We start from the raw sequence: 11,529 nt of genomic DNA, 5'->3' as shown, positions 1-11,529 counted from the left end.
ATATAGCGCAAAAAATAAATGCACAGGCGATCAAATACCACCAAAAGAAAGCTCAATTCGTGGGAAAAAAAGGACGTAAATTTCATTTTGGTGCAGTGTTGCATGACCGTACAATTGTCAGTTAAATCAATGCAAAAAATGGCCTGGACAGGAAGGGGGGGGGGGGTGTAAATCCTCAGGAGGGCAAGTGGTTAAAAGGCCTTTCATTTGAGAAGCAGTGCTGGGCTCTCATATTCAGGAGGGAGGCTGGGTGCTGCTCAGATGTTCCCTTTGCCAGATTACTGATGAAGAGTACTTCAGTTACTTTATGAATTCAGCTGCGCAGCGTTCGGTCACTAAACAAAGCACCTACTCAGCTGGTTTACTTACATTACTGGAACATATAAAACTACATTTCATTATGGTTTGTCAGAAGAGGACAGTGTATTCCCATAATCCCTTGTTATTGGAAACATGGAGCGGATTCTGTGCATCCCAATATCCTCCACAAAGTACTTACTAATAAGGCTACACAGTTCATGTGGGAGTTTCCGGGTGCCAGTTGCCAACACTTGTCTTCCAACATCCTCGAAAATCACAGGTCGAGATTCCAGGTTCATCATCAGCATCGATTTCAGCTGCGTCTTTGCACGTTCCAGCTCCACCTGCTCTGACCACAACAAAATATTAATGGGTGTATTTTACAAAATTGGATACAAAGTGCTTTGGCATCCCTCTATCCTGATTGTAACTACACGTCATGCACAGTGCAACTCACAGCAGTCTTTGGACTGAAGCAGTACATGCACACGCTCCCGCACAAAAAAAACACAGACGCAGAACCATATAGGTAATGTTAGACAATAAAAACTTTTAAGTAATTTAGCAAGGTAAAAAAAAGTCTGTGTTTGCGCTATAACCATCTTATAAGCATTTGTCTGTACTATGTAGTGAAAGAACCGTAAGCAAAAATTGTGAAAAATAAAGGTCATCTTCATTAAAAAAAAAAAATGCATTAAACAAATTTCAGCTTTAGGGTGATTGGCTGCCTTTAGGAAAGCACTCCCTCCTAATATAACACTCTTTCAGACAAGAGGCTCAGAACATGGGGAACATCAGATTATCCAGCGAGCAGACACACAAATTGGTACACTTATATAAAAGCATGCATGCAATAGTTAATGAATGATGCAGTACAGACCTCCCCTACAGATCCTGCCATCAGGGTGAACTCCCGAGTGATAATCTCAACCATCTCTCTCACCTGCAGAAAAATAATACTACTATTAAAAGGGGGTTTCCATCTTAGCCATATTAATCCAATGTGATATTCTCAGAGACCCATACAGAGCACCAGGGAGTAACATAAGTGTACTTAGAGCTGAACTCTATCCAAACGTTTTATTTTTGCTTTGCATAATATAGGAAATGACTAGATCTTTAAGTTTTTGTAAATGCGGTCTGTATCTCTACTAGAGAGACTTCCCTTCACTTCCTGTCAGAACAGGAAGTGAGGGGAAATCTCTCCAATAATGACACAGATTAAAATTAAAAAAAAAAAAAAAAAAGTGTATTTGTGTATATATATATATGTGTGTGTATATATATATATATATATATATATATATATATATATATATATATACATATACACACACACACACACACACATATATATATATACACAAATACACTTTTATGTGTTTTTATTGCAGTTCAAGCCTTCTTGTCCAAGTAACAACTACACAGCTATTCCCGTGGGGTCACAGGGATGGGTAGATAGGGGAAGAAAGAAAGAAAAAGTTTAATTCGTGCCCACTTGCAATCCAAAACTAAAGTCCAATTGGCTAAGAGGTAAGTTTAAATCTGAAATTTTGCTCTAAAATGTATCTGCTGGGGTAGCACAATAGGATCTGTGGCTGCAAATAATAAACTTAACCTATTGTGTCCTTTAGCGTGAATCTCATTACAGTAAAATATAAAGAATCAAAAACATATACATTAAAAAGTGATGGGTTTGGCATTTCAGTGTTAATCACTTGCCCTCCGGAAGATTTAACTCCCCCCTTCCTGATCAGTCCATTTTTTGCTATTCGGTGCTGCGCTATTTCAACCGGTAATTGCACGATCATGCAACGCTGTACCCAAACAAAATTTGTGTTCTTTTTTCACACAAATGGAGCTTCCTTTTGGGGTATTTGATCGCCACAGAGATTTTTATGATATAAATGATAACGGTCCGAACAGTTTAAAAAAGAAAAAAAAAAAAAAAAAACATTTTCTACTTTCTGTTATAAAAGATATCCAATAAACTCAAATTTAGTCAAACATGTAGGCCAAAATGTATGCTACATGTCCTTGGTAAAAAAAAAAAAAATCCCTATACGTGTATATTTATTCGTTTGTTTCAAAGTTATACAAATTATGGTATATATTTGAAATTTACGTAGCTTTTTACTTTGACTGCCTATCATATTTCTTGTGGTGCTAAAATGGCAGGGCACTCCTTTTTGGAAAGTAGGCACCCCAAGGAATTTGCTGAGAGGCAAGTTGAGTCCATGGAAGATCTTATTTTTTGCCATAAATCTTTGGAAAATTACTTTTTTTTTTTTTTTAAACAAAGTTGTCACTTAAATGATATGTTTTAAGAGCCACAGACTTCCTGACGATCTGATTTGGAATGATAAATAACTCTTGGATCAGGACGTACCTGACGGGGGTCTGAGCTGGCATGAATACACAGAAGTCCAGTATCCTCATAGCTGTGGTGGTAAGCTGTGGCATTGTACATCCAGTGGTGCCTGTAATATCATATGACAGATGAGTAAGAGTGACCCTACAAACCAGACGATGGTTACATGACCCCACTGATTTCAGTAGGCTCAGGTGATCAATGAATATGTGTGGCAACCTGTGCATACATTCCCTGACTAATCTCAAATTCACATTTTCAAGAGGAAATCTGCAAAAAGAAAGTAGTTAAATCCACAGTTGAAATAGAAATATCAACTGTGTTATCTACCAAAAGATTTCTTATGTTCAGTGTTGTTGGGGGTGTGGAAAGTAAAAAAAAAAAACTACTTGTGCAAGGGACTAAATGTGGGTCCTAATCTACCTGTCGCTCATGACAATCTGCTTGTCCTGATAAAAAAAAAAACAATAATTTTAACCAAAACTATTCAAATAAAGGTTTTAACATTGCACTGTTTAGCTCCTCCTCACCTCCCTGCCTGTCTCTAGCACCACACACAGGGACTAGCGGGGAGGGGAGAGACTCTGCAGTGCGACGAACACCGATTGGGTGATGATCAGGAAAGGAGAGTGTCTTGGCTCTCTTAACATTCAGCAAAAGTGAACCTGCTGAGCGAGTAAATGAGGCGCCAGCCCCTATAAGACGGGGGGAAACTTTATTCCTTCAGGTTACCCTCGCACACAGAAGCTTTGGGTGTTCAGTACAAGTGCCTGCTGTGCGGCTAAATCAAGCTCCATTATCCGTTCCGCGAGACTCCAATCACACTTGGATATGCAGCAGAATTGCTGCATTATTTTCAGTGGCACCTAAAATGCGATGTGGCTTTGCCGCAATTGTCGCGTGGCAAATAGCATCACATGAGACTAGTTGCCCAAAAGAAGCTCCTGCTCCTTTTTGAGTGAAAAGCTTCACGCGATGTGATTTGCTGTGTGACAATCACGGCAAAACCGTACCGGATTTTATAGGTGTCATTGAAGATAATGGCACCTGGATCTGGGTTTTGCAATTGTGGTACGTTTTGAAAACACAGGCAGAATCACAACGATTCTGCCGTGATCCCAAATGCCCAGGTGTGAACGGAGGCTTAGTCCTGGTTCACACGGAGGCGAATCAGATGTGATCTGAAAATACATTGTTTTCTATGAAGGATGATCTATGTTGTGCAATTTTGTTCCGGTTAAAAAAGGTTCCTGTGTGATGGGTTCCAAATTCACACAGCTTAGAGTATAGTGGCATTTTGAGATAATTGTTTACATAGGATGCGATTCATAGCCAGTTTTGCATAGAAGTGCTTTGGAAGACAGATTGGAATTATGCCTGAACAATGAATAGCTACCTTTGACAACTGCATGTCCTGGGTGTCAGGAGATATGATTTGCACATCCCTGTGTTGTGATTCTAGAGATTTGCACGAATCCCAATTTCCAGCCAAACTGGAGTCGGCCTCATAATAGGAAGTGAGAGTAGAGATACAGTTCAAAACAAAATACTTTATACCTAATTAGTTAAATATTGCAAGTTATCACAGATTCCACTTAAAGCAGACCTGTAACATGCAAGGGATTTATACAGAAATAGTTAAATTACACATAAACCCAAAAACTCACTTTAAAATGTAAATGTAATAGTGAGTGTTATTCAAATAACAACTGGTGATTCTGGCATGAAGTACTTACTTCACGCACTTACTGTTTCAGGGTGACAATGCTCCTATTATTTAGGATGATAATGCATGGTCACCCCATCACACGTGCATCCGATCAATAATGCATGTGGCTAATTCAATACACATTGCACAAACATGGTTTATGGTCACAAACAGGAAACCAGCTTGAGACATGCCATCTAGTCTTAGCTGGAGTGCATGTAGGGAGGAAGTGACTGCAAAGATGCTGCAGAAGATCAGCAGCACTGAGGAGCAAAAAAGGAAACAAGTGAAAACTAGTATTTAAGTGCTCTTGCATGGCAAGACCACTTACTGTTATCTCACATATATATTCTTATTATTATAGCCAAATTTACCACCCTAAGTCCTCCCACAGTTTTTACACTACATAGACAGTAATATACTGAAATGTGCGGATTGTTCCAGATTGGTGTGCTATTACTTTGTGGAACGTTTCGCAGAATGGTTCACGAAATATCGGCGTTTTTGTGGTGAAATTGGTCCCGTAGGAATGAATGGTGGAATGTTCAAAACTAGAGTGGGAGCTGACAAAAGCTAGAGTGGGAGCTGAAAAATCAGGACATGATTTCTAAACTGCTATCACTCCCTCATTTTCAAGCCCATCTACACAAATCTTATATCAAAACGTTCAGCTATCCCTGCTGCCACTAAAAATGTCCACGGCTAAGCCATAGTCCTGATAGTCTTCACAATATGACCATTTGTTTGCAACTCACGCTGCCCATTGACATTCATTGAAACTCCACTCTAGCCACCTCAAATTTGAAGGGCAATTTCTAAACTGCGACTGTGCCTTCATTTCTAACATTTCAGAGACATACTATGCATCAAAATGTAGGACTGGATCTTGTGATTCTCACAATATAAAGCTCTTTGGTGTAGGATTTATAATTTTTAAACTACAACTGTTTGAAGATGGCAACTGCCAGTGAAGTGAGCAAGTTGGAGCAGTTTGTTTTTAACCGCTCTTCTCTGCCCTTGTAGAGTGAGTTGCCATAGGAACCCAGGTGTGTGAGCAGGCAGCAAAGTGGAGGCAAGAACACTTCACACAATTTCCCCAGAAATTGTAACTTTTCTAGTTTAATATACACTCATTGGCCTCTTTATTAGGTACACCTGTTCAATTGCTTGGTAACACAAATTACTAATCAGCCAATCACATGGCAGCAAATCAATGCATTTAGGTAACTAGACGTGGTGAAGATGACTTGCTGAAGTTCAAACCGAGCATCAGAATGGGGAAGAAATGGGATTTAAGTGACTTTGAACGTGGTATGGTTATTGGTGCCGATGGGCTGGTCTGAGTATTTCAAAAAGGAATTTTTATGCATAACCATCTCTAGGGTTTACAGAGAATTTTCCGAAAAAGAGAATAATTCCAGTGAGTGGTAGTTGTCTGGACAAAAATGCCCTGTTGATGTCAGAGGAGAATGGACAGACTGGTTCGAGATGATAGAAAGGCGACATCTCTGAATGCACAACACGTCAAACCTTGAAACAAATGGCTACTTTCCAGGGTTACCTGTACTATCTGACCACCCCACAGACTCACCTGTACTATCTGACCACCCCACAGACTCACCTGTACAATCTGACCACCCCACAGACTCACCTGTACAATCTGACCACCCCACAGACTCACCTGTACAATCTGACCACCCCACAGACTCACCTGTACTATCTGACCACCCCACAGACTCACCTGTACAATCTGACCACCCCACAGACTCACCTGTACTATCTGACCACCCCACAGACTCACCTGTACAATCTGACCACCCCACAGACTCACCTGTACTATCTGACCACCCCACAGACTAACCTGTACTATCTGACCACCCCACAGACTCACCTGTACAATCTGACCACCCCACAGACTCACCTGTACTATCTGACCACCCCACAGACTCACCTGTACAATCTGACCACCCCACAGACTCACCTGTACTATCTGACCACCCCACAGACTCACCTGTACTATCTGACCACCCCACAGACTCACCTGTACAATCTGACCACCCCACAGACTCACCTGTACTATCTGACCACCCCGCAGACTCACCTGTACAATCTGACCACCCCACAGACTCACCTGTACTATCTGACCACCCCGCAGACTCACCTGTACTATCTGCCCAAACTCACAGAATCACCTGTACTATCTGTCCACCCCACAGACTCACCTGTACTATCAGACCACCTTACAGACTCACCTGTACTATCAGACCACCTTACAGACTCACCTGTACTATCAGACCACCTTACAGACTCACCTGTACTATCTGACCACCCCACAGACTCACCTGTACTATCTGACCACCCGACAGACTCACCTGTACTATCTGACCACCCCACAGACTCACCTGTACTATCTGACCACCCCACAGACTCACCTGTACAATCTGACCACCCCACAGACTCACCTGTACAATCTGACCACCCCACAGACTCACCTGTACAATCTGACCACCCCACAGACTCACCTGTACAATCTGACCACCCCACAGACTCACCTGTACTATCTGACCACCCCACAGACTCACCTGTACTATCTGCCCACCCCACAGACTCACCTGTACTATCTGCCCAAACCCACAGACTCACCTGTACTATCTGCCCACCCCACAGACTCACCTGTACTATCAGACCACCTTACAGACTCACCTGTACTATCTGACCACCCCACAGACTCACCTGTACTATCTGACCACCCCACAGACTCACCTGTACTATCTGACCACCTTACAGACTCACCTGTACTATCTGACCACCTTACAGACTCACCTGTACTATCTGACCACCCCACAGACTCACCTGTAATATCTGACCACCCCACAGACTCACCTGTACTATCTGACCACCTTACAGACTCACCTGTACTATCTGACCACCCCACAGACTCACCTGTACTATCTGCCCACCCCACAGACTCACCTGTACTATCTGCCCACCCCACAGACTCACCTGTACTATCTGCCCAAACCCACAGACTCACCTGTACTATCTGCCCACCCCACAGACTCACCTGTACTATCAGACCACCTTACAGACTCACCTGTACTATCTGACCACCCCACAGACTCACCTGTACTATCTGACCACCCCACAGACTCACCTGTACAATCTGACCACCCCACAGACTCACCTGTACAATCTGACCACCCCACAGACTCACCTGTACAATCTGACCACCCCACAGACTCACCTGTACAATCTGACCACCCCACAGACTCACCTGTACTATCTGACCACCCCACAGACTCACCTGTACTATCTGCCCACCCCACAGACTCACCTGTACTATCTGCCCAAACCCACAGACTCACCTGTACTATCTGCCCACCCCACAGACTCACCTGTACTATCAGACCACCTTACAGACTCACCTGTACTATCTGACCACCCCACAGACTCACCTGTACTATCTGACCACCCCACAGACTCACCTGTACTATCTGACCACCTTACAGACTCACCTGTACTATCTGACCACCTTACAGACTCACCTGTACTATCTGACCACCCCACAGACTCACCTGTAATATCTGACCACCCCACAGACTCACCTGTACTATCTGACCACCTTACAGACTCACCTGTACTATCTGACCACCTTACAGACTCACCTGTACTATCTGACCACCCCACAGACTCACCTGTACTATCTGCCCACCCCACAGACTCACCTGTACTATCTGCCCACCCCACAGACTCACCTGTACTATCTGCCCACCCCACAGACTCACCTGTACTATCTGCCCAAACCCACAGACTCACCTGTACTATCTGCCCACCCCACAGACTCACCTGTACTATCAGACCACCTTACAGACTCACCTGTACTATCTGACCACCCCACAGACTCACCTGTACTATCTGACCACCCCACAGACACCTGTACAATCTGACCACCCCACAGACTCACCTGTACAATCTGACCACCCCACAGACTCACCTGTACTATCTGACCACCCCACAGACTCACCTGTACTATCTGACCACCCCACAGACTCACCTGTACTATCTGCCCAAACCCACAGACTCACCTGTACTATCTGCCCACCCCACAGACTCACCTGTACTATCTGACCACCTTACAGACTCACCTGTACTATCTGACCACCCCACAGACTCACCTGTACTATCTGACCACCCCACAGACTCACCTGTACTATCTGACCACCCCACAGACTCACCTGTACTATCTGACCACTCCACAGACTCACCTGTACTATCTGACCACCCCACAGACTCACCTGTACTATCTGACCACCCCACAGACTCACCTGTACTATCTGACCACCCCACAGACTCACCTGTACTATCTGACCACCCCACAGACTCACCTGTACTATCTGACCACCCCACAGACTCACCTGTACTATCTGACCACCCCACAGACTCACCTGTACTATCTGACCACCCCACAGACTCACCTGTACTATCTGACCACCCCACAGACTCACCTGTTGAGGACATTGAGGTAGAGTCTGGTGAACATTCCTTTCCCAGGTCCACCAGCTGAGAATGAGCCACCACCTCCCATCATCATGTTCAACACTGCAAATGGGATAAAGTCGTCTTCCTGTCACATAAACAGAGTTAATCAGAATGTCTCATATATGAAAGTGTCCTACAACGCAACATTCATCTGACTGCAGGCTGTAGGTGACACAAACAGCTACTAACACTGAGAAGTAAGACTGGCAAACCTGACAAATTCAAAACCGAGCAAACATGGTAAAGCATTATTTGTGTTACAAACGTTCCCAGCACAGATGGCATACATACAATACCCTGATAAGTAAGGAGTGACATAAAACAGCAGATGTGATAAAATACCAGGAAGGAGCAGCTCTCCAGACCAATCATAATGTGCGTCAGTTCAGGGATTGGGGTGGGACCCAGACTCACGTCCGACATGTCTTTCTCCACCTGACAGACAGGAAACATTGAAGGATTTATTTCACCTACAGTAGCTGTTGTACTTGTTCATGCCAACATTTCACACTGACGGCACAGGGAGGGTGTATATACTACAATAAATCAAAACAACAAAGAATTGTGCCATGTGTTGGACAGTAAATGAGAGGTACAGCAGGTAGTAAGATGTTCATTTTACTAACTCCATAGCAGATAGACAATGGAGCTGAGGGCGAGTGCTGCTGAATAAGCCTACAAGGCTGATTTTGGTTTTGTTCTTGATATAAAAACGAGTTTAGGATGTCTGCATCTAACAAAGCAATTCCATCTTAGCATCCTCCGTTACTGTTACATGAATTTTTCCATTATTTCATTATTCTTCTAGCTAATTACAGATCATCCAAGAACCCTAAAATAAAAATATTATGACTTAGAACAGTTAACGATTTCAAATATTTTTACCCCCCTTACCTTGATGATTCCTCCGGTATACTGGGCGATGGAACGGTCCACACTGCGGGGTTTGCCAGATGCCCAAACAGGCTCCACTCTCTGCATGTACTTTTTGGCACACTCCAGCAACTGGTCATGTTCTATGCCCACCCCTGCCAGCACCATCCTCTCTGGGGTGTAGTAATTGTGCATGTAGGCATGTAGTGTCTTCCGATCTATCTTGTCAATGTTCTCCACAGGACAGAAGCGAGGGAGACCCACTGTGTTGTCTCTGAAGGCTGCCTGTCCAGAAATAAGCAAAGAAAGTCCATCGTAATACCAAGAACAGGTGGCAAAAAAAGAATGTTATAGAAAATATTACTGTGCAAGAAAATATGTTGTTATGCTTTTACTAGCAGCAGGTATTGAGGTTGGTGTAACTCTTCCTTAAAGGGAACCTGTCACACAGTAAAACACTTGTGTGATGGGACTCTAATGGAAGCAGTCATTCCTCAACTCCGGTGCCGTCATCTAGTTCCAGGCCAGTGAAGCTGAAACAGTCATTTCCCCGGAACTCCCACATGGCATCAATAAGAGAAGGACTTCTGCCAGCAGTATCGAATCTCACTAGATTTGCTTTTATACATTGTTTCTTTAATTCCAGCACACCTACCGCATGAATAATCTCAGTCAGCAAAGGCTCCGGGTCTGGCCTCATATTGAGGTCCTCTAACTCAAACCGCACCGCCATTCTCGTCATCTCCAATTCCTCATCTGTAACAGACCAAAACAATATCAGGAAGAGTGGATACTTCCTTATGGAATAGGTAAATAGGCTACTCTTTGTTTGTGTTGGTGTATGGGAAACTAACATAGGACAGTGTCCGAATCATCAGACACCAAGGAGAGGACCTAACTTACCAGACAGCCGTGGCTGCAGAACAACCTCTGCCAACAGACTGACCACTGTATCCAGACCCTTGGCATCTGCAGAAACAGCATACATGGTTGTGTCCCTGGAAGATAAGGACAAATACAGAATCAATAACTGTACATGCAATAGTTTCCAACAGAATCATGCAGCCAATTTCGATGCGAAGTCATCATTTCAGAAAGACAAGTCACAAATTTGCCATGCTGTCATGAACACATTAAAGATACCAGTTTCTTTTCCCTGCTCCTGCAGCCTCCTGGGCTTTCCTCTTCACATATCCCAGGAAGATGCAGAAGTAGGGACCACATAGAGGACAGTAGCCAGACCTTGGAAGCACATCATTGAGGACCAGCTGCAGAACCCAGAAGGGACAGCTGGCACCCAACAGCATTACAGAAGAATATGGTAACAGGGAACTCGGGCTGTGGCAGCAGATAGCAGCAGGACAATGAATATGTGAACTGAGGACAACCCTGCATAACAAGTAAAAGTGGTAAAAAAAAAAAAAGGCAAGGTGGGGGAGATTTGAAGTTCCTCTTTGAGTATTAATTATAAAAATTATTAAACATTTCTTTAGATATTGCTGGTCCAATTACCTGACGTGTTTGTCAACACTCCCTTGCTGTGCAGAATGTGGAGTTATACCACAGCCAATCGGGCTCTGCAGTATTTAACTACTATTCATCCTAATACTATTCATTGTCCAGTAATCAGGCTGGAGATGGGATGGTAATACAGGAAGCTGAACTAGTAAATAATGGTGTTACATTCTGTAAACAGCTTAAAATATACCCTCTGCACACTGCTATACCCCCCTTACAT

The 11,529-nt window shown here is 43.6% G+C and overlaps 1 protein-coding gene across 1 annotated transcript in view; it reads right to left on the bottom strand.

Annotated features, from left to right (window-relative positions):
* The window catches only part of PMPCA (peptidase, mitochondrial processing subunit alpha), a 32,375-nt gene that overhangs the window by 6,357 nt on the left and 14,489 nt on the right, over positions 1 to 11,529 (bottom strand). The window contains exons 5-12 of the mRNA XM_089684656.1: positions 10,695 to 10,789; positions 10,447 to 10,547; positions 9,813 to 10,076; positions 9,261 to 9,353; positions 8,885 to 9,003; positions 2,690 to 2,780; positions 1,181 to 1,243; positions 500 to 644 (exon numbers count right to left, since the gene is read on the bottom strand). Coding sequence (XP_089540782.1) covers positions 500 to 644; positions 1,181 to 1,243; positions 2,690 to 2,780; positions 8,885 to 9,003; positions 9,261 to 9,353; positions 9,813 to 10,076; positions 10,447 to 10,547; positions 10,695 to 10,789 — 971 coding nt within the window. The remainder of the gene's footprint in view (positions 1 to 499; positions 645 to 1,180; positions 1,244 to 2,689; positions 2,781 to 8,884; positions 9,004 to 9,260; positions 9,354 to 9,812; positions 10,077 to 10,446; positions 10,548 to 10,694; positions 10,790 to 11,529) is intronic.

Source organism: Staurois parvus, unplaced genomic scaffold, assembly GCF_062004578.1.
Source record: "Staurois parvus isolate SC_StPar_1 unplaced genomic scaffold, SC_StPar_1.0 ptg000352l, whole genome shotgun sequence".
NCBI lineage: Eukaryota > Metazoa > Chordata > Amphibia > Anura > Ranidae > Staurois > Staurois parvus.
The sequence above is the reverse complement of the archived record's forward strand: the minus strand, read 5'-3'. Positions and strand labels throughout refer to the sequence as shown.